The sequence below is a fragment of the Cynara cardunculus genome (assembly GCF_001531365.2).
Source record: "Cynara cardunculus var. scolymus isolate 2C chromosome LG 8, CcrdV1, whole genome shotgun sequence".
Lineage (NCBI taxonomy): Eukaryota > Viridiplantae > Streptophyta > Magnoliopsida > Asterales > Asteraceae > Cynara > Cynara cardunculus.
This window is the reverse complement of record NC_037535.1, coordinates 18,470,332-18,495,457: the sequence shown is the minus strand read 5'-3', so window position 1 is coordinate 18,495,457 and position 25,126 is coordinate 18,470,332. Positions and strand designations below refer to the sequence as shown.

The window sequence follows — 25,126 nt, the reverse complement described above, 5'->3', positions numbered from 1 at the left end:
GTTAGTTCTACGGAGAGAGAGAGAGAGGGAGAGACTCTGCCACCTTCTCTCTCTGTATTGATTCTGAAGTCAGCTAAAGTCCACGCCTACCCTTTTCCTCTTTCTGAACCATTGACCAAAATGGGGCCGTCAACACCCCAACCAAACCGTTAATAAACCATTTTTTATTTTTTTTACTATTACTTTTTATTACATATTTTAAATCAACAAGAATAATCCTATAATGCAGCAAGATATATTTAAATTTTAATTTTTTATTTTATTCATTTTTTTATCGATATAATACGATTTTACATAGTTTTAAAAAACGATAATATTTTTTTAATGAAATATAAATTAAAAAAATATTGATATTAGTATTAAATTAACTATTTAAAAGTTTTTGTTTTTTATGTAATTCCTTTAATTCAATTTTTATTATAAATTTAATTTAGATTTAATAATAAAATAATCTATTTTTGTTTAATAATATAATTTTTATAAGGATGATAATTAAGTATTATGTTAAAAATGCAAAATACACAAAATAGTAATCTACTTTCATAAATTTCTTTATTATAGTATTGTACTTTCAGTTTTTCTTATTATAGTAATGTACTTTCAAACTATTTTTTATTAGAACATTGTATTTTAAATTTTTTACCCATTATAGTATTGGATAACCTTTTGATTTAAATTTACTCATTATACCAGGTTTCCATGTCACCTTATTGTCCACGTAGGTTGTCCACATGTACTATAGTGATGTAACTTTTTATTACAACATTGTACTTTCAAAATTATTTTATTTTAACATCTACTTTTTATTAAATAATATACTTTTAATTTTAACATTTAGATATTTTACATGTTATTTAATAAATATATTAAATGAATTAAAAAAATTAAATTATTCATTATTATATTATATTAATAAAACTAGTAGAATACAACGTATCTCGCTAATATTTTTTAAAAAATAGGGAAAATTGCACCAAAATGAAACCAACTTTCACATGATTCTTATTTTGGGGAACCAACTTTCAAAATTGTCATTTTGGGGTCTCTATCAAACTTTTTGTTTATTTAAGGGTCTGGTTGATCTGTTGAACAGGTAACAGGTAATTTAAGGGTCTCTATCAAACTTTTGGTTTGATTTGCCAAATTTGATTTACTTTAATATTGATACGGATTGGATAGATATAAAAATCTTGCATGTGATATTTAATATTTTTTTTTATTGCATCAATTAATTTTTTCTATTAAATTGATTTTTTATTGCATTAGTAAAAAACAATTTTTATTGTGGTAATTTGGATTTTTTTTGAAAAAATTCTTCAATTTGATATTTGAATATAAAAAAAATGAGATTTGAAATGAAAAATAGATTTTATTGCATTAATTTTTGAAAAAAAATGACTTTAGTTATTTTTCTATAATTATTTTGCAAGTTGGTTCCCTAAAATGATGATTTTAAAAGTTGGTTCCCCAAAATAAGAATTAAGTGAAAATTGGTTCCATTTTGATGCAATTTTCCCTAAAAAATGTGTTTTTTGAAGAAAAAAATTAAGAATTGTTTTTTTTACCAAAAAATATATATATTATCTTTTAAAGAACATATTATATTTGTTCAATCACTTTTACTTGACGTATAAATATATTAAATTAATTAGATTTTTTTGATTATTTATTAATATAACAATATTAAAAAATTGTAGAACACAATTTATTTCGTTAATATTTTAGAAAAAACTTTAAAAGATATGTATTTTTTTAAACAACATAAAATAATAAATGTTATTTTTTTACAAACAAAATATATCTCGAAAATAATATAGCATATTTATTTAAAAAATATTTTACTCTAGAATATTTAATTTGCATGCAACTTAATAAGAAAAAGTCAAAAAAAATTAAATGTTTTTTAAATCATAACAATAAAAAATAAAAATCACTAATAATAATTTGAAATAGGTCTTTATTTTTATTTCAATTAAGTCATCAAAATAATGTCTCGTCCATATCACATCATTAAAGTCATACAAAAAAAAATCAAGGGGTTAACCGATTTAAAAGGTAACATGTTACCCATTGTTATAATGGGTAGATTTTTTAAAGTATGATGCCTTAATAAAAAAATAATTTGAAAGTATATTGTTGTAATAAAAAAACAAAAGTAAAATGCTATAATAAGAAATTTTATGAAAGTAGGTTGTTATTTCATGCATTTAACTCTATGTTAAAATTCAATGATTATCTTAATTATATTTTAATTTTTTATATTTAAAATGAGATATTTATCTGCAGTTAGTTACACGAATTCAAAAATAGAGTTTTAATAAGTTGTATTTACGCACAATTTACTTGTATTATTGAATTTTAAGTAATATGCATTAATAAACAGTATTTCATGCATAAAAAGTTATTTTTTAAGAGTTTTTATCAAATATTTTATAATATAGTATAGATTACATCATTTTCTAAATCAGCTGACAACATCTCCAAAAGGTATTTTAGAATGGATAAATAAAAAATTAAAATTAAAAAAATTATTATCAACTTGATTCTCTATTTTAAAATTATACAATTAATTATATTAATAAAATATTTAATATAAATTATAAAATACAATTTATTTTATAAATAACTAATTTTAAATAATCTTATTGAAAGAATGAATAAGAAATTATTTTTCTTTCATAAACAATTACAGTTATTATCGTTCATATCAAGTAAGGTTTCATGACTTTCATCTCTATTTTCTCCTTGTTTGATTCTACATAGCTTATATGAGGTGCAATTTCATCGATTTTGATTTGATTTGGATATCAAGCATGCAACCCTAAATTTCTTATGAGCGATGTAGAATCAGAGGTCCAATATTTCAGGTAGTGTTTCATGTAACCCTAAATTTCGTCGATTTCGATCCTACATAGCATTACGATCTGTGTTTTAGCTTTTTTACGGTTTTGGTTGGTTGGGGGTGGTGATATGGTATCTATTTTTTATAATGCTAGCAGAACAGAAGATAAAAGTTTTATTGGAAATGTTGTTTTGTTTTATTAGATTATCATTTATCCCTACTTTACTTATCTACGATGGCATGGGTAAAAGGATTTTGGAACCCAGAGAATTAAGAACCCCAATATTATAATTGATGTTCATTTTGTGAAGTGTTCACTTATCGTTATCTTTTCATGTTTAAGATATGGCCAATCCCACGTCTCGGGAGATGGAGTAGGCGAGGTAGGAGGGGGAGGAGCAGGAAGTGGTAGTACCGTAACCTTTCGTCTAGATGACAACAGTTTCAACAGTTCTTAAAAGAGATGGTGATTTTGTAGCAGAATTGATAAATGAACAAAATATATGAAGAGGGAGGAAGTCAACATCCTCTTCATCAGCATCCAACGTTCAATAACAAAAGAAATAGAGTTCTTATCTTCTCTTTTCTTTAGTTTGACTGTTTGATGGGCTCGCTGAACCACAAGGGTGAGCGAGAAAGGGCTCTAAAAAAGCAACTGGAGAAACATTATAACAAAATACCGTAAGATTCCTAAACTTGTTCTGTGTTGTAACTTAGCTTGCTTTTACCCAACACATCAGCTTATGCTTTTTTGGCCGTTAACATTTTCATTTCTATGAATCTTGTTTTCGTTATGTCAGAAAGAAAACAATGATGGAACATAAAATGGTTGATGAGAAAATAGAGAGAAACGTATGAAACCTATTTGAAGTTTTGTTGCAGAAGCCATTTATCATGATATGTACATGGCAAAAATGGCTTTTGATATATATATATAGGGGAGCGATCAAATGAAAACCACTCAATTTGTAAAAACCATAAAAACCCTCATTCCACCAATCATAATTTTTCATTTTGTTTATTTTTTGTAATTATGAAAGGTTGATTAATTATTTTTATTGTGTAGGATGTTAATTATGGATATTATCATCTTCATTATTTTAATTTTAGAGAAATACATGAAACAGTTTCATTAAAATTTCATTAAGTAGTATATGAAACAATTTCATAACCATATATGAAACAACTTCATCAAAAAAGTATTATATGAAACAATTTCACAAGATTAAACAATTTCATGAAATTTTTTCATAAGATTAAACAATGAAATCGACGGATGAGAGTAGTTTTTACGATTTTTACAAATTGGAGTGGTATTCATTTGATCGCTCCTCTCTCTCTCTCTCTCTCTATATATATATATATATACACACACACACACACACACACATATATATATATATGTATATATATGTAGGTATATACGGTTAAGGTGTACATAAACCTCCCTTTTAAGGGTGCGTTTGGTACACAAACAAGACTGAACATTACTGGGTGGACGAGAACGAGGTAGAAGGGTGAAAGAATTGTGAAAGGTTTTAGATTTTTAATTTGGCATGAGTAGTTTAATTATTTACCAATCTTGTCTCACCTAAATGGGTGGGACAAAAATGCATTTTATCTCGTTGGTTTCGTGCTGTGTCATAAGAAGTTTTTGTTATGTCCCATTTTCTGTACTAAATGCACCTTACGGGTTTCGGTTCTGGAGCCTTCTTTTTCATCCAAGTCTAGTTTTGTGTATGGTCTTTCTTTTGCCTTTTCCCAGCACGTTTTTCATGACATGAACCTATGAATTAGAGTAACCTTAGTGATTACTTGCTTCAAGACTTGCACGTAATTTTGAATTTTGTTGAAAATATTGAGTTTCAAGTTCCCGACATGTTTTTGAATTGGGTCCTATGGTTTACACCCCACCATAGTACCCCATTATTATTTTTTTAATTTCCCAATAAGAATAGGATGTACCATCCACGTGGGAGCTTCTGACACACAGATTTAACCCTCATACACTCTCCCATCAATTTCCATATACATCCAAATACCTTCCTTTCTTTTTTTTTTCCTTTTTTTAAAATCAAAATCATTAAATTATACAAACTGTTCACATTCGACCATATATTAAATAATATTATCATAAATTCATAATTAATAAAAATAAATAAATAAAAAACCTAACATAATTTTTTATTTTAAAGGATTAAGTTATTAAAATATTTTTTAAATTAAAAAAACATATAAATTTCTAATTTTGATTAAAGGTAAAAAATTGAATGAAAAAATAACATAGTTTAACTTGATTCATATTTTGGGTAATGAACTTTCAAAACTTTCATTTTGATAACCGAGATGTAAAGTTTGAAACATTTAAGTACTTAGATAACCGAATGAAGTATTAACCGGTTAACATTGTGATGTTGTATCTAACTCGATATTATTTGTTGATATGAATAAGTTAACCAAAAATTAGTTTTTATGGTATTGTGGTTTATTAGAAGAAAGAGTTAATGCTTCAACCGATTATYCGAGTACTTAAATGTTTAAAACTTTACATATTAGGTAGCAAAATTGAAGTTTTGAAAGTATTTTATCCAAAATAAAAATCAAATTAAAGTACGTTATTTTTTCATGCAATTTGTCATTTGATTTATTAAGTATGTGAACATACTTTTAATAAAAAAATCTTTAAAAATTGGTTATTTACATCGTTTTAACCCAAAGAAGCTTAGATTAACCGATTAGTAAAAGTTCAATGGTTTATTTATTTAAAAAAATATATACATATTAGGTAGCAAAATTGAAGTTTTGAAAGTATTTCATCCAAAATAAAAATCAAATTAAATTACGTTATTTTTTCATGCAATTTGTCATTTGATTAATTAAGTATGTGAACATACTTTTAATAAAAAAATCTTTAAAAAATTGGTTATTTACATCGTTTTAACCCAAAGAAGTTTAGATTAACCGATTAGTAAAAGTTCAGTGGTTTATTTATTTATTTTAAAAAAATCAGGGTTTTTATCATTCAAAATGTAAAAATTTAATATTTTTTTATTTAAAAAAATAGTTTAATAACTTAATTATTTAAAATAAAAAAATTAATGGTTTTATAATTTAAAAAATCAATTTATAAACTAAACCGTTTAAAATAAAAAAAACAACAATGAAAGTTTTGATTAACTCTTTCTTCTAATAAACCACAATACATAAAAACCTTGTATTTAACTCTTTCTTCTAATAAACCACAATACATAAAAACCTTGTATTTAACTCTTTCTTCTAATAAACCACAATACATAAAAACTAATTTTTGATTAAATTATTCACATCGACAAATAATATCGAGTTAGATACCACATCACAATGTTAACCGGTTAATACTTCATTCGGTTACCTAARTACTTAAATGTTTCAAACTTTACATCTCAGTTATCAAAATGAAAGTTTTGAAAGTTGATTACCCAAAATATGAATCAAGTTAAACTATGTTACTTTTTCATTCAATTTTTACCCTTAATCAAAATTAGAAATTTATATGGTTTTTTTAATTTAAAAAATATTTTAATAACTTAATCCTTTAAAATAAAAAAATTAATGGTTTTATAATTTAAAAAATCAATTTATAAACTAAACAACAATTTAAAAAATTGAAATAAATAAAGGGTATTATTGAACAATGATTACAAGTTATTTTTGAATAAAAAAATAAAAAATAATTAGTAATTATTACTTATAGATAGGAGTATTACGATGGAGTGTAAATCCTAAATAGGTGGGGTGTAAATCCACCAAGCCTTTGAATTTTGTTGAAAATATTGATTTTATGTGTTCTTTATTGTTTTTATCTTTGATGCATAGTTGGATGTTTGTCATTGAGGGACCGAGTGTTTTTTGCATTTTTATTCTAGAAACGGATTTACAAAAAAAAAAAAAAAAGCTCAAGACTTCAATCAACTACAAGGAATTTATGGTTCGTACTTCATCTGCTTTTAGGCAGTGTTAATCATTTTAGTTTCAACATTGATCTTAGCTTGTTCTTGAGAATCATGATGTACAGAGAAGATTATTTGATTTTCGTGACTTTAGATTTTGCTTTTCATATCAAGAATGACCGTCTATTGTTTTTGTCAATTAAATATATCTTAGGTTAATTGTTAACATTATCATAATATGATAATATTTTCTTTACAATGATTCTGGAAAACATCTTAAAGATCCACAAATTGGATTTTCACTACAAATTAAAGGACTATGATACATTTTTACATTCTGTTGCATTGTACCTATTAATTATATGAAAAATTACACTTATTTTTTTTTTATCTCATATTCATTGTTAGTGTTTATGGATAACATTAATCCATCAACCCAACCCCGTGAACTTTATTTTTGACCTAGTGGTATGTGAGTCATTGGCCTCCTAGAAGATCAAGGGTTTAAACCCCACCAAAGGTGAAGATGATGTGTGAGTTTATTTATTCTATTTGTCGTATATAAATATTATATACTAAAAAAAAGGTTGATTTAGGTTATTTTAACGAGTTAAGTTGGATTAATATTTCAATCGATTATCATTGAACTGTATTATTTAAATGTCACAATCCCCCAACTAACCCATGTCCATCTTGACTTCGGAGACAATGCTTTTGTACTTTTATTTGTTAATAAATCATCAGAGGTTGTTGTCTAGGAGCCTGACATGACCTGGATCAAAATAGGTAAAGAAAAACACGTTTAGTTTAGACTATAAAAAAACTGGTAGAGAAAACAGACATTTAGTTTAGACTATAAATTAGTTGGATTACTTGGTGGCCTTTTTAAATAAGAAAAATTGCATCAAAATGAAACAAACTGTGTTTAATTCTTATTTTTGGGAACCAACATTTAAATTATCATTTAGAGCCTAAGGGGCTGTTTGACAGTTGCTGAATGATTTAGTTCAGAATAACTAAGAGGTTAGAATGGCTAAGAGGGTCAGAATGGTTAAGTGCTGAATGAAACAAAGTTGTTTGGTAATTGTTTTCTGAATGACAGCAAAATTACCATTTTAACCCTCAAGAAATACAATCAATTCTAAACATTTTTTTAGAAAAAAAAGATGATGTTCTTCATGTTCTTCATATCAAGATCACAAATCCTCAAGAAATTGCAAAATATAGGTAATCCAATCATCATTAACATTGTTACAAACATGAAGTTAGCAATAAACACCATCAATTTTCAAAGAAAAATGCTACCCTAAACCAAACCCTAGACAGGTCTGTGGAAGGCGACGAGGCGGCGACGTGAGGCTGTGGAAGGCGACGAGGCGACGGCGACGAAGCGGCGACGAGCGGCAACGAGGCGGCGACGAAGCGGCGACGAGGCGGAGACGAAGAGGCGACCGGAGACGAGGTGATCGGGGTGCGACGATGGAAGGATGATCGGGAACCGACGATGGACGACCGGCGCTCCGATTAAAGAGGATATGTGCTTCGATCGGGAATGGAAGGGGAAGAGGAATGGAAGCGAGCAGGTCTGCGTGAGTAGATGAAGGCAAAGATGGAAAAAAACAGCCCCTGAATGGTTGAGTGGAGCATAAGGGTCAAAATGGTTAAGAGGTGTTTGTAACCATTAAGAGGTGGTTTTTTTTTTTTTTTTTGCCAAACACTTATAACCTCTGACCGATTCAACGATTGGCTCTTAATGTAACCATTAAGAGCCTACCAAACAGCCCCTAAAGCAAACTATTCATTTATTTAAGATGAAGGTAAAGGTATAAATACTCAAAGGTTAGAAACCACAGGGAACTAGATGTCATATTTTAGAAAGATAGCGGTTAATTGTCACTTCTCACAAAATACAAGGACATGTTGGTGGTTGTCCGTATGTACCTCAAATAGAAGCCAGTGTGGCATTGACTCATTGATTTTTGATATACATAGACAATGACGTATCAACCAAAACCACTCTTTTTTTTCTTTCTAAAAACTTATAAAAATCATCTGGAAACTAATAACAAACCAATAATGATGAAGTTTAGCTTAACAATCAATTTCACAATTATTCTTAAAACTATTTATATAGTTTTGGTCAATTTTGGAATTTTAGACGAATGTTGTAGTGGTTGTAGGCCAAAGAAGAGGGGTATTCAAATGAAAATGAATTTGGGACCACTCTAGTTTGCAATAAAAGTTGTTTATATGCCAAAATGTAGATACTGTATGTACATGTCGGATTTGGCAAAAAGAATGAGCAAATAAAGCTCAAAATTGCGAGCTAGGTCACAATCAGGTCGTGAATAAGGTTTGGTTGCGGGTCAAATGAAACATATCCATGTCCCAGTAAATCGAGGCATGTATGGGCAAAGGGAATTGAGTTGTAAGCATCGGACTTTCATGTACAAATGGGCCATTATGTAGGGAGGGTGAACGGAAGACTTGAATAGGATCATGAAAATTTTAAAGTTTTAAGAAATTACAAATTAGCCCCTGCAACTTTAAAAATGTTATTTTGGCCATGATTTTAGCAAATTTAAGTTCCAAATATTGTGTATGGCATAGTCAATTTTTAAAATGTGATATCTACCGTGATATTTCAAACATTTAAGTCTTGAAACAATTAAAATTTATAAAATGAGGTTTGGTTATTGTTCTAGGATTTCTGACGTTTTAGTCACTATTTATCCCTCAAATTATAAAAATCGTAGTTTGGTCACTAAAATTTACTTTGTCGCGTAAAATGTATTTTGGCTAGTTTTTTTGTTGCCAAAATTACACAGTATTAGGACATTCTTATAGAATTCTGTAAACTATAATATAAATTGTAATATAAAGATTCATAAATATTTATGGGTTATTGTTGTTGTCACGTAAGGTGATTTCAAGAATATTCTAGATTAGGATTGCACAAGTGATTAGATGCATAAAAAGTGTACATTTAGTTTTATCCGACGTGAAAAGTCCAGGCGTATTAAGATTGAAGCCCATGTTTGGGGCAAGCCTCAAAACCCAATTAAGCATAAATTATGGGGGCTAATCCGGGCTTAGGCCCTATCTGAAAAACCCGACCTAAAAAAGCTTGAAATCCCAGCCTAAAAAGCCCGATCAAACCCTTTTTCAACCCGAAAGCCCGGTGTGGCCTAATCCAGGCTTTTAAATTATCAAGGATTGAAAAAGGGTTTGGAACGCCCAAACGTTATTCATCTATGTAAACAGTATCGTGTTTATTTTAAACTAGGATATATGCATGACATTTTTTTTGCTTATATATCCAACGTTTTTGCAAGTTGTTTGTTTAATCAGGTTGTGTGTTGAAACTATAAACAATTATAATTAAAAGATATATAATGGTTAAATTGTTTCAGTGTTAATTATGCAAATGAATTTCTTCTAGAGATTAATTTAGCAAAAACCACATATTAATAGCACATGTGACGGTATGAAATTGAAGGGGGCTAGATATTGTATTTCTACAACACTAAGTGGTAACATATACAAGTATACATGTGTCAACAGTATCGCCTTCAAGTAATAAAATGATAAGAACCAAGTATCGTATTCCACATGGATAGGTATCTTAAGTTGCAAGATTTCAAGTTGAAAGACTAACTTCAGATGACGAGTTTGAAGACTTTGATTTGGATTTGAGTTAATACTACTGAAAATGACATAAAATAAAGAAAGCAATGGTGTAATACCTTTGGTGAGACGTAAACACAAATTCTAGCAGACCAATGCTGTCAAAATGCTACAACATGCAATTAGTAACTATTATTTACACAATTTATTTTGAGGGTATTCCTTTCGGACTTCACCATTGCAATGATATTATAGCTTTCAACTCATATATATATATATATATATATATATATATGTAATATCCAAACCAGTGAAAGTGACAAATGGTGTCCTCAAAATATACGGATAAACAAATCTCTTTGTTAAAAAACACTCTTTCGAACGGGTTATCATACCATTCAAGTTGACATGTTTTAAATGACTCATCTTTGAGTTCATTCCACTTTAACACTTCAAAATAATCAACCTGTCGAGAACTAACCAATTTAGAAAATATAGATAACAAATCTCTTTGTCAGCAACTCTTTCAAGTGTACTTCCCATATCATTCAAATTGGTGCAATCAATGGCTCAACTTAGAGTCAATGACACTTTAACACTTTAAAGTGATCAACACTTTAACACTTTAAAGTGATCAACTCGTCGAGAAATGTTATTGGTTTATAAAACTTGGAATGAAATAATGAAACAATGTTGTTACATAAAATTGATCTGCTTTCTTTTGATTTACAAACTCACCATTTCCGTCTCACACCCAAGCTAAGAGATTTAGCTACTCATAACATAAATAAATTACGAAGAAATGTAACAAACAAAAAGTAAAGACATCAAAATAAATAACTGAAAGTAAATAACAGAAATCAAAGAGCGGAAAACGTAATAAATTAAAGACAATAAATGTAAAAATCAAAGAACTTGATGTAAAGAAACTATGAAGAACAGGATTCAAGAAAATACGAGAATTTATATATTAAAACGAGAGCATAAACTTCAAATACTTCAAACCGTAAATCACAATCAGATTAGATCTGATTGGATTGGATTTCTCCACAACAAAACACAAACCCATACCTCTTATTTATACTAAGCTAGAGGGGGGCAAAATGAAACTTTTAAGCAAACTTGGTCCCTAAGCTAAACTAAAATCAACATTAAAGTACAAAAAAACTAACTAAATAAATTAAATTAAAACTAGAAGTCCATCAACTATTTCTGTCTTCAAATCTTGATATCCAAACTACAAAAAGTCTGATTCCAAAGCAAATCCATGACTGAATGTATTAAGCCATCCAAAACGTTACAAAAACTAACAGATCCAGTGTTGTGGTAATGCTACAGCACAAACAACTGTCTATAAGGTTGAATTAGCCTTCAATTGGTATAAAAATAGGTAAATCACTACTTTAGATCTACAAATAAGAAAGAGACGAATAAAATAATAAAAAACTCAAATTTTGGATATTAAAGGAAAATAAGATAGCTAAAAGGGAAGAAATGAGTGTTATAACATTGGTACGTACAATGCATGTCAAAAACCATCCATTTACTATTAAGTGGATAATATTATTTGGATATTTGAATTTCAGTGTTAATATGTTGAATTATGATTGTTGTCGTATGTCTTTTTATTATAGTTATCAATGGTTAAATGTATTCTTATTTATGAAAATAACTGTGTGTGTTGCATAAAAACCGTGACCTCATTAAGTCATAGGTTTAAAATGTGACACATATATTAGATGACTTGTAAAGGAAGTATCTGCCAATGAGGATAAACAAAGTTGTTATGTTTGCTTACAAAAGTTTAGTATGTTCTATTAACCATACATAAGGGTTGTTTACTTATAACTTAATGAACTTAATGGTTTGAACGGTTTTTTTTTTCCCGCTCAGTCATACAAAAATGCTTAATTACAACTTACTCATTAAGCCAAAATGGCTATATGGAATAAACAAGGACCCATTACATGTTCCCGTTAAGTCACCTCAAACAAACTAATACCAAAAATGTCCTAGAAATAACCCAACACTCTCTCTTGCCTCCCTTAAATCCATTGGTCTCATTTCCTCGGGATAACAGATTTATCTGGATAAACATCTTAATCTATACATGACTTAATGAAAGAAAAGTTACACAACCCCATAGTGAATTTCCCAAAGCAGAACTTTGAAAAATAGATTATCCAAATATAACCAAAACAAAGTACGTTCGACTTAATGCAATTTGTCCTTTCTATTTAATGCAATTTGCCTTTTCATAAACACAAAATTTACGTTCTCCTACGCGTCTCGAGAGGGATCACATTCTCTATTATATTCTACATGTTTTCAAAGAAATATTATGTCATCCGATATTCAATATTTTTAAAAATCGAATTTACCTTCGAGAATATCATATAATACAATAAATCATGTGTGTCAATATATTCACTCTGAAGATAACACTTGCTCTTTCACCGTTTCCTTGTATGACCACGTAGTGAACTGGAAACGCACATCCAAATACGTAACAATACAAACTTTTTTTCTGAATAAGATACATCTGAAAGTTGCGAAGCTCGATAACTGTAAATTATGGCAACTTAGCTTGGCATGATGTCACGTAAACTCATCCGTTGTAAGGTAACACGTATATAAACCAACCATCTCTCGTTCCTGCTACACCTAATCCAAGTTTGAATCGGTAAACATAAATGACGCTATTCCGTAAGAAAATCATATTTTAAAGAAAAATACGCATAAACAGTATACTTTAAAACAAAAGAACCGTGCATCTGTTATAACCACATTCAAGTTTTGAATTGGAATACATTTATCGATCAACGACGACAGTTTCGAACGTCGAAAAGGTTCAAGTTAGGTGATTTGGGCATAATCATAATTTAGGGGGTGTTTGAGATTGCTTATTTGAAACAATTTATGCTTTTCTACAAAAGCACTTATCAACTTATTATAAGTTAGAATAGTTTAATTTTTTCAACAACTTATTATTACTGGTTTGACACCGGTATAAGTTGTTTATCCAAACACTCAAAAGTGTTTATTACCGGTGCCACACCGGAACAAGTCAATAAGTTGCTTTTATAAGCAATCCCAAACACCCCCTTAATATATCGATTTGTGTTCGGATTGGATTATCGGGTTAATGTGGATGCTTAATGGGTAATTAAGTAAATAGTAATTAGGGTTAGAAAGCATTTCACAGAAACAAGGGGTCACGCCAAACAGAGAGCAACGTGAATTCCAAAACCAACACCAAACAAGAAAAAAACTTCCTCACAATCCCCCTTTCTTCTCCCCTCTCTCTCACACACACAATACACACAGTGAGATAAAAGTTGTTTCTCCACACGGCGAAATCAAAGCGGGTTCACGGTGTTCTTCTCATTCTCCATCTCCTACACTCACCGCATACAAACACACAGTAAATACAATACATACATGCTTTCTCTCTCTCTGTCTTTCTTCACAATTAATTTGAGACTCTTGGTTTTTCTTTCTTCATTACATAGAGGAATTGCCCCGTAGAATCCAATCGCACTGAGATACCCAAGGGAAAAAAGGATAGAGGCGGCTACTTAGGGTTTTTTCGGGTGTTGTTTTGATTTAACGGTTAAGGGTTAGTTTAATTTTCGATATTTTCTCGCCAATATTACGAATTTAGAACACCCTTTTCTTGATTGTTTACGGTTGTGTATCGGACGTACAGAACCTAGGGTTTCGATTTGTTTTGTCTGTTTGTGACGCTTTTTAAATTTTAGGGTTTGATTCTTCTCTGTAATGGGCTTGAAGTATTCATCAAGAAGGGATATATTTTGTGTTTCTCGATGATATAAGACGGTTCGTTTTGTGCTAGTGCTGATTGAACTTATTTATAAGATGAGGGTCTTGTAAGTTCGTTCAGTCTTGAAATATGGATGCTTTGAACCTTGGTAAGGCTGTTAGTCTCTGTTCTTGATTGGGGTTGGAATTCCGGTAAATACCAAGGGTGGAGGGACAAAATGAGCCCTGCCTAACTGTGTACAGGATAGATTTTGGATTCTTTTATCTGATAATAGTGGTGGTGTTGAAAGGTTTAGAAACATAGATAGCATTTGAAGCTCTGGTTTTCTCATACGAGCTTTGATTGCTGGAATTGACTACTTATATTGGTTATCTGGATTCCTTAAATGGATGAGGCACACATAGATTTTGTTGGAGGGAAAGACAGAAGGGTATGAATAATAATACTCGAATGCACATATCTCCTTTGTTATTCTGTTCTTATGATGTTCAGCACTAACTATGGAAAGAAGTGAGCCAACATTTGTACCTGAATGGTTAAAGAGCAGTGGAGGCTTAAGCACAACATCCCATCAGCTTCAATCATCTTCATTGCACTCTGGTAATTCTATTCATTTTATTTCTCAACAATATATGTTATTTGGAATTTCTTTTCAGTTTTGTTATTTACCTGACAATGTTGTTCTTTTAGATGAACAAGGTGTATCAAAGGCCACAAGAAATAAATCGTTTGTTAACATCAGTGATAACGAATTAGGACGCCCTTCTGTTTCAGATAGGACAACTTCCTCATACTTCCGTCGCACTAGTAGTAACGGTTCATCTCATTTAAGGTCTTACAGTAGTTTTGGTCGGAACCATCGTGATAGGGACTGGGACAAGGATATACACGAGTTCCGTGAAAAAGAAAAGCCAGATGGTCGGCTTCGTGATTATTCTGATCCCCTGGGTAACATTTTACCAAGTAGGTTTGAGAAAGAAGGGCTAAGGCGTTCACATTCAAGTGTATCTGCAAAGCGTGGTGAGTCATGGCCCAGGAAAGTAGTAGTTGACTCAAGCAGTGCTAACAAAAATAGCCACAACAATGGGAGTGCTTTACGTTCTGGTGCTGGTGCCATTGGCAGTGTCAAGACTGCATTTGAGAGGGATTTTCCATCTCTTGGAGCAGAAGAAAAACAAATAGATCCTGAGATTGGAAGAGTCCCATCTCCTGGATTGACTACTGCCATTCAGAGCCTACCAATCGGTAACTCAGCTGTGATTGGCGGTGATGGGTGGACCTCAGCACTGGCTGAGGTGCCTGTGATAGTTGGAAGCAATGGAAGCAACACCTCTGTTCCACCACCTCTTCAATCAACATCAATCTCGGCAACTGCAAGCATGGCGACTGGTCGCAATATGGCTGAAACTTTGGCACAGGGTCCTCCTCGAGCTCAGACTGCTCCCCAGGTAGCTTAAGCATCTCTTACAAGCACATCATGCCTTAGCATGTATCATGTTCTTATGTTTAGCTATGTTCATTGTAGTTGTCTGTTGGAACTCAAAGGCTTGAAGAGCTTGCCGTTAAGCAATCCAGGCAATTGATTCCCATGACTCCTTCCTTGCCTAAAGCCTTGGTAAGAGTGTTTTTGAACCTCTTGTTGATTTTTGCATAACTCATAATCATATCGTTTATTTGGTTTCTGTATTTTAATACATGCGCCCTTTCTTTATGGATTGCAGTATTTCTGTTGCCTCGTATCAAGAGTTGTTGATTTAGATGTACTTTTTATTTTGTGTTTATTTTCCAGTACCCTCTCTAGTAACAAGAGACACTTCGCATTTTATCTTTATGAGGCCCAGAACATGACTGCGGTTGTATGGAATTTATATAACTTGATAAATATCAACCAATAATTCAGAACGAAACAGTGAGTGCGCATATTGGGTAGGGGAGTGGTCATATCATTGTTGCCTGTTGTTTTTGCCATTGTTAACTTAAGGGTGTAAATCCAAAAAATTTCATGTGTAAAAGGTTAAATGGATTAATGGCAATGTGTAATTGGTCTAGAAATGTGTTTACATGAACTTGTGAGGAGTTCCATCTTAAATCCACCTAAAGGGATATGTGTAAGGGTATATATGTAAAAACAATTGTTTTAGTTATCCTGACCTGTAATTGCACACTTAATTTGGGTAATCCGAGAAGGAACAAGGCCACTCATCTTGGCTATATTTTGTGCTCATCTTTAAAAACATAATATGAATTTTGAAGTTCAAGATAATGTCTTCTGAGGTTATTGTAGATGGCTAGTTGTCTTGCCATACTGATTTCATCACACATTGATTGCTGAAATTGGATCTTACTCATTTGTTCATTCTTGTAAGTGGGTTAAGCCGTCAAGGTACTTGCCTAAGCTAGGTGGTTTTGATTATAGCTCATTGCTATCTGGAACCAAATTGTTTTTTTCGAGAAGAGTAGCACTTCTTACTTAATTCAGTGAAAAACAATGTAGAAAGAGGAGTAAGTAGGAGACGAGATTTATTAGAGGAAGCATGGATTTGTTTTATCTTGACATCTTGCTTATCCTTCTAGTTTTAGGTTTCTTGAACATTTAACTAATGGCTATATCATAGCTTGATATTGTTTTGAACGGAATATGGGAACAGATTCTTTGAAGAACCTCTCTTCAGAAGCACAATTATACTCCTCTGTCTTTCTTTTATATACTGTAGTTCCAATGGAATTTGGGACTATTAGTTGTGCTGTAGATTAACCTTCTCTTCACAAGTGTCTTGCTCACTTGTGATTGCATGTGTTCATTTCTCGTGCCTACCTTGGACTGACTGTTTATTTGTTTCTGTAACGTGGCCTACCTTTGTGACTGGTATTGAAGAATTTCACTGACATTAAACTCTAGAGACTTGGAGGTTCACGCCTAATTTTTTTGACTTAATGAGAACAACCATGAGAGTGTTTGTGATTGATACTTTGTTATAAATGATGATATGTAGTATCAAACTATTAGTGTACATTGCCTTGCATCATACACAATTGTACCTTGTATTCTTGAATATGCTTCTTTCATCTCCTCTTCCCATAAGAAAAACTGTAGATTAAATATGACGTGTTGTCCTTTCGTATTTGATTGAAGAGTATAATCCTGTAAATGATAGTTTTTTTTTCCTATGACTACCATCTCAAATTCGAGTATAAGATTTTGCTTTTACCTTGTTATAGTGGATATAGGATTTCAACATTGGTTTATATCTGCAAAACATGGTGAGTCATGGCCCAGGAGGTGTCGTTTTGTTACACTGTGAGATTCATCGTTTTTATTCAGTATTAACAGCACCCTAATAGTGAAAACTACAGGAAGGAAGTGAGGTAAGTGTGCTCTATGTCATGGGCTACCTGGTTCTGGTGAGGCTGTGCACACAAGAGTCTAGTGGATGCCTGATTGGCATCTGTTGGACAGCTCAATAAGCATTCTTGAAGGAGGACTCTGTTGATTACTAGAGTTACCTAGGAAATTATAGTGTTCTCTAGAATGTCATAGATTGCTCTTACTTTCTAGGATTTCCTAGAACTCTCTAGATTTCTCTTAATGCATAGTAGAGTTCTAGATATATATTATAGAACCTATAAGGTTTTTTGTATCTAAAATTCTCCATGAGTTGGAATCTCTTACAACAAGGAGCAGGTATCCTCATTTTTAACCATCCAATAATCAATCCTTAAAACCTTTCAACAAGTTCTATAAATAGCATTACAAACTTCATTCCTATAAATGTTGTCTTCTTGGTGATCACCTAGTGAGTGGTTCAAGCTGACTAACCATCGACAAAGAAAACAGGTGTGCTTTATCAGAAAAAGATGCTGAGGGTGTACAGTCGGTTATGGCAAAAACACCAAGCCAGTGACATATGGCTGTCTTGTTCATACAAGGACAAACATGAATTCTAATACAGCCATGGCATTATGGATCAAGGGAGGTTGAATGAGCAATTCAGTAATCTTAATACTTAAGGAGGTGTCTTATTCATTAATGCTATGATGATGGCCTCTTCTTAAATCAAGTTGCTCCCTTTTATCCTGTTTTGATTCTCCTATGATGTAATTCTTAGCGAACTCGTGTATGTTGTCATTTCCTAGCAAAAATTGGTTAACCTTGATTTTAAGTGTTGTGAATAAATTCTCAGAAATTCTGAATAAGCTTCTTTGTAAGGTCGAAAAGGAAAAGAAAAGAGGTTTCTGTTCACCAGGAATGCAGGAGGATGGTTCAGCAGTGGTTTATACCATAATTATGCCAATGAGAAAACAGATGTTAGAAAGTTAAACCCAAGGGAATACATAAAAGAAAAAACCGTGCATTAATTGTTATGCAATACTTTTGTTGTTGAATGTCTTTATCAGTTTACTAGTTGTGGGCTTGTGTTAAATGTGCTTAATACCTATGGGAACACCATTGGTATAAAAGTTTGCATATGGATTCATTTGAATGTGCACTTAAAAGAACAATCAACCATATTAATATAAAAAGAAATTAAAACATGGTTGAACATTGACATTCATAATTGTACATGTGCAACGCCAAATTCATAATTGTATTCTATAACAAAAGTTTGAAATGAACAATAATTAGCTTTATATGAAACACAGGTAGAACACTTTAATGTCGTATACTGTGAAAATTTGACAGAATGGGAAATATATCCATATTTATATAGTTGGGGAATTTGAGATATAGTAGAAAACCTGCAGCGGAGAAATAGAAAACCATATACATTCCCTTGGTTTAATAAAATTGAGGTAGCTACATACATTATTGCTGGGAAACTCAAAATAACTTGGAAGCAGCATAAACATTCTATTTTATGGAGTAAGGTAGTCAAATATATGATTAGAAGGGAGTTAAGGTCTTCAGTGCTGCTGAGGGGGCCAATTTGTTAACCGAAAGAGCTCAAAAATGTACTAGTAAGGAGGCAGGAAATGGGATATACCAAGATAAAAAATGCCCACATCATATGGAGCGGATTGAACTTATTTATCTGGTCACAATTTGATTATATTTCTAGTATTGTTTCGGTAATTAGTTTTCCCCCAAATTTCTTGTTTGGTGGGTTTTAATTTATGTACAGCCTTCTATCTTCTCTCTCTGTATAAAAATGATATGGCAAAGGTAAGGGTCCGAGCAAATGATTACATGTCATGAGCTTAGGGTTGATAAAATTTACCAAGGCATGTCAATGGGCACATATTGTCCCGTTAGTTGGAAACCAATCTTTTTAGAGGAATTTTTGGTATACTGGAGTGCAGTTTTTTATACAAGTACTCCAAAAACATGAAATTTGTCCAAGCGTGAATCTATCAAGAATTTTCATTCACTAAATAAACCAAAGATTTTAGTTCTGTTTCTGCAAATTCTTTTATGCTTCCACTGTATATCTGATGGACTCTTTCAAATGTCCTAATAGTAGTGTTTAAGGTCTTGTTTAGTGATGTGCATATGTTGATGATCAAAGAGAAGAGATAGATTGACCTGCTTTCTGTTTTATTTATTTAGTTGTTCTTAATTTTTACTTTTAATTTCCACAACTGGTGAACTTTGCGCTGCACAAAGCAGCATGGCTGTTGATGCCCTCTCCCCACTTTTGTGAGCACCTGGGCATTTTGCTCTTTTGCATACGATAGTTGTTTATGCTTGCATTGATTTATGGAGAAAACCAAGGCTGCATGGAATTTTCAGTAGCAAAATGCATGTTTTCTCAAGTTTACTTGACGTGAACTCGTTACCCAAACAAGCTCACTTGGGAGTTTGTCTGCAGTTTCTTTTTGCTGCGTTATTGTGACCTGTTGTGTTTGTTTTATGCTTCAGGTTCACATGCGTTTTCTTGTGTGTTCCTTGCTTGTCTAAACTTTTCAGTTTTCCTTATAGGCTTTGAACTCTTCTGATAAACCGAAATCAAAGGTCGGGCAATTACAGCTTCAGAGTTCTCATCTTGTCAACCACACACACTCCCCCCGACCAGTATCTACAAAATTTGATGTTTCAAAGACATCTAGTGTGGGGAAACTTCATGTGCTTAAGCCATCACGCGAAAGGAACGGTATCACTCCAATTGCAAAGGACAACTTGAGTCCAACAGGTGCTAGCAAATTACCAAATAGCCCTCTTGCTGTAACCTCAGTTGTTGGATCGGCTCCCTTGAGAAACCTAGGTAACAATCCAGCGGTTGCTGTTGCTGTTAAGCCCGGTGTAGCTGCTACACTGGAGAAGAGACCCTCATCACAAGCCCAGAGCCGAAATGACTTCTTTAACCTTATGCGGAAGAAATCTATGACAAACAACTCGTCGCCTGTTACCCCTGATACTGGTTCATCCATCTCTGCCGGTGATAAGCCTACTGCAACCGAGGGTGGGATTGATCCAGCGGTGGTAGATGGGTCTGGTGGGGTCCAAGTGTCTAGCGGCAACAAGGTTGATTTGTCCTCCTGCAATGGTGAGGCAACCGAGCGGTCTAACGGAAAGAACAATTCAAGCTCTGATGCAATTATTCTTTATTCGGAGGAAGAAGAAGCTAGATTCCTGCGTTCACTGGGGTGGGAAGAAACTGGTGAGGAGGAGGAAGGTCTGACAGAAGAGGAGATAAGTTCTTTTTACAGAGATGTAAGTAAGGTAAATTAACAACTTTTAAAAAGTACCATTGATCCTTTCTCTCGTGGTAGAGAAGACGAAAGATGGGTTCAGTGTGAGTCTTGAAGTGATGTTGGTTCTGAATATGATTGTTCTGTATGCAGTATCTGAATTTGCAAGCAGCCTCCAAGATCTTTAAACCCAAGTTACTGATGCCGCGAATGGGGAACAATGGTGATATTTCGTCCGACTCTAAGCTGGAATCTTGAAGGAAAGAAAGAAAGGTCTTGTTTTTGGGTTATTTTTTTTTTATTACTTTTTACTGTTTCTTGTTTGATGATGAAGATGAGTAGTGAGAAGAAGGGATTTGGAAATCCTTGCAGTGAGTCAGAGGGGGGATGGATGAGTGAATAGGAATAAGTACATATGGGTTGAATCCCCAATAGCTTCTTGTGTTTCTTCTTCCTCTAGACCTGTGGGATTTTTAAAGATAAAAAAAAGAAGAGAATAGGAAGGAAATTTGCTTTCATTGTGCAAAGAAATCTGGGTTCTTTGTTGGTTTTGGTTATATTTTTTCCTTGAGAAGGGGCTTAATTAAACGAAATAGCTTAATGGTTTATTATTTATTTTTAAGAAAGAAAAAAGATCAAGAATCTACTGTCATATGCTTTTCATGTGCATCATTTTTGTTCATGTTCTCTTTGATCTCTCTTATATTTCCAACTTTGTGGTTAAACATGATCCGGGTTTGGTGGATACCCGACTGGCGTTATTTTGTGTAAGAACTTGATCGTGGCATGATTGTTCTTACCGATTTGACAAAAGGGTCATTAGTACAACCGTATACTCAATGTTCACGGAGGTAAAAGTGTGAGTTTTGCCGTATGTAAATGAATTATTAGAGTGTGGCAAGCTAGAGATGGACATTCGGGGTCGGTTAAGCTTTTCTTTTTTAGAGTTATTATGAGCCGAACCTAGTATCAAAATGATGGTAATGGTAGTCCATGTCTAGTCGTAGGTTGGTCCATCCTCGACGTGGTTACTTAGTTTGTTAATTTTACGCCACCCTTGATTACTACTCTAAATGACCTCTCATGGGTAGGCTTAGTATAATGTGCTAGTCTTAATAAACCAAAATTAATGATGGATTACTTTTTGTATAAGCCAAGGAGGAAAAATGCAATTGATCTCATTGATAATTGCTACGATTAATGAATGAATGTTGGTAGATCGGCAACCGACAACGATCTTTTCGTTTTTCTTTCTAAACTGGGATTGTTTTCCGATTTAGGGGCCGTTTACTAAACGCTTACCCGAGTAACATTACCTCATCAGATGAATATCGTAAGAACCAAGAATCTTACCTGATAAGTAAGGGCGACGAGTCTTACCACGATAAGTGCCTACTGAGTAAATTGTTGCATACGATGTCGTTTTGGTGGACTAAAATCTTACCCGGTAAGTAAATAATAGTGTTAATTGGATCTCGTTGTATTTGTTTTAGTGAAAATGTTGTTAGTGATTGTTATTTGGTTTATTAATAAAGAACAGCCGAATTGAATTTTGGGACTATGCTACTTTAGCATAGGCATAGCAATTGGCATAGAGTTGGAGGATTCTAGAAGGATCCAATTTGAAGGTTGCAAGTTAACTAACATAAATGGTTTTTGGTTGGTTCTTTTCTTGTACGCAGAATATGCATTCTAATCATATACCAACGGTCAAGATTAATCTAATATATGCTATGTTATAAAATATTTGATAAAAAATCATTTTTTATGCATAAAGTACTGTGTATTAATGCATATTACTTAAAATTTAAGATTACAAGTAAGTTGTGCATAAGTACAACTTATTAAAGCTGCATTTTTGAATTCGTATAACTAACAGTAGATAAACATAATCAAATACAGAATAAACATTTTGAATATTAAAATTTAAAATATAATTAGGATAATCATTGAGTTCTAACAGAATCATTATCTTTATAAAAATTATATTGTTAAGTCAAAAATAAATTACTTCGCTATTAGACCTAAATTAAATTATAATAAAAACTAAATTAAAGAAATTGTACAAAAAAACGAGAACTTTTAAATAGTTAATTTATATCGATATTTTTTTTTAAATTTATATGATATCTTTAAATTTATTTTTATTTAAAAGTGTAAACATTATATTTCTCAAAACCATATAAACTGTATTATATTAAAAGAGACAAAAAAATAAATGAAACATTAAAATGAAGATATATCTCGTTGCATTGCACAAATACCATTCTAATATAATATTATTAATGTATTAGGAAACGAAACTCTAAAAAGATAATAAAGATTGTAAGTTGTATAATATATTAATGGGGTATTGGCCATGTATACAGATTGAAGAGGGGAAGGAGAGTTGTCGACTAACAATAGAGGTGAGCATAGGTGGGTACCCGTCCTATTTGATAGGAATCGGAACCGGCGGGTTTTGAGATATTGGAACCGGAACTGATTAGAGCGGTTCTTGAAATTTTGGAACCTGAATCGGAACCGCCGGGAACCGGTTCCGGTTCCGGGTACCCGCTTCCTAAAATATTAAAATTTTGTTATTTAGAAATAAAAATAAAACATTGTGAAAACACTAATAAATAAACAAGAATACAAATTATACTGAATAATGGTTACAAATATTATTTAACGATTACAAACCATAATAGACTAATAGTAAATGTTGAAAATTTAACGATTACATACTATAATCGTAAATGTTCAAAGTTTAACGATTACATACTACGAATCCAATTAAACACACAATTTAAAAAAATACGAATCATTATATCTTAAATTTTGAATCTAGAGTTCTAAGTTCTTGACCTAACTTAATCTAGTATTAAAAAAATTAATTATTATTTTTAATTGAAAAATACCGGATACCCGTCGGTTCCGGTTCAGGGTACTCGCCGGTTCCGTGTATCCGGTCTCGGAACCGGTCCCAGCGGGTACCCGGCGGGTAACGGTTCCAAAAAATTGAGAACCGGAACCATTCTCAATCGGTTCTGAATTTTAGGAACTGGAACCAGAACCACTCATATCGGTTCCGGTTCCGGAACCAGCAGTTCCAAGGCAGTTCCAGTTCCACAAGTGGGTACCCGGTTCCGCTGCTCACCCCTAACTAACAACAAGCTGAGAATGAATCATAAACTTGATAAATTTTTTTCGAAAATATTATAATCAAGATGTATTAATTTTTATTCTTATTTTTATTTTTATCATTAATCTATTAATTTTAACGAGTCATTTTTTTAGAAATAATTATTCAAATCCACTTTTTTAATAGGTCAAAATTAGGATGGTGACTCTTTTTTCTAAATAAGAATAGGCCAAAATTAGGATGGTAATGAAAACCAATGTTTCAACTCTAAAATATTGTCGATAATTTTGTCAGCATCTAAAAAACTCTTTTATTTATATCTACTAGAAGGGTATTTGTGTAATGCGACGAGATACATCTTGATTTTAATATTTTATTTTATTTTTTATGTGATTTTGAAAAAACGATGATTTTTTTTTATTTTTTAATAAGATATAAATTTGAAGATATGATAAAAGTTTGATAAAAATATATCGATATTAATATCAAATTAACTATTTAATATTCATATTTTTTGGGTACTTTTTTAATTCAATTTTTTATAATTTAGTTTAGGTTCAATAATAAAGTAATTTATATTTGGTTCAATAATATATTTTTCTCATAAAGATAATAATTAATTATTTTGTTAGAACTCGATAATTATCCTAATTATATTTTAAATTTTTTATAAATTAAAATGAGATGTTTATTTTCTATTTGATTATGTTTATTCGTAGTTAGTTACACGAATTCAAACATGAAGCTTTAATAAGTTGTACATATGCATAGTTACTTGTAATCTTGAATTGTAAGTAATATGCATCAATATACAGTATTTCATGTATAAAAATGGTTTTGAAGAGTTTTTGTCAAATACTTAATATAGTATAGATATGTATTTTGTTTTCTAATTTAAGGTATTGGCCTATTAATTATAATCAATTTAAAATAAATTTTATATGAAAATAAATATAGCATTATTCAAGTCGATAATTGCCGTTCTTCAAATGGACTACAATTTTTGACATTATCTATACTATATTATAAAACATTTGGCTAAAACTCTTAAAAACTCTTAAACTCTTAAAAACTCTTAAACCCATTCATCCCTATCCCATTTCATCTCATATCTAAATTCGTGTAACTAACTGCAGATAAACACAATCAAATACAGGATAAACATCTCATTTTAAATATAAAAAATCTAAAAT

The 25,126-nt window shown here is 31.7% G+C and overlaps 1 protein-coding gene across 3 annotated transcripts; it reads left to right on the top strand.

Moving 5' to 3' along the window:
* Positions 1 to 13,681: 13,681 nt before the first annotated feature.
* On the top strand, positions 13,682 to 21,400 carry LOC112517311. 3 transcript variants are annotated; one of them, XM_025124706.1, is made up of 6 exons: positions 13,682 to 13,822; positions 14,675 to 14,782; positions 14,873 to 15,630; positions 15,708 to 15,797; positions 20,100 to 20,840; positions 20,963 to 21,400. In XM_025124706.1, exons 2-6 carry the CDS (start codon positions 14,683 to 14,685, stop codon positions 21,065 to 21,067), a joined length of 1,794 nt encoding a protein of 597 aa, XP_024980474.1. In that variant the 5' UTR covers positions 13,682 to 13,822; positions 14,675 to 14,682; the 3' UTR covers positions 21,068 to 21,400. The 3 variants fall into 3 exon arrangements, with proteins under 3 accessions (XP_024980474.1, XP_024980475.1, XP_024980473.1); XM_025124707.1 differs by having other exon boundaries at positions 13,682 to 14,782; positions 20,100 to 20,831; XM_025124705.1 differs by having other exon boundaries at positions 13,682 to 14,782.
* The last annotated feature ends 3,726 nt before the right edge of the window (positions 21,401 to 25,126 follow it).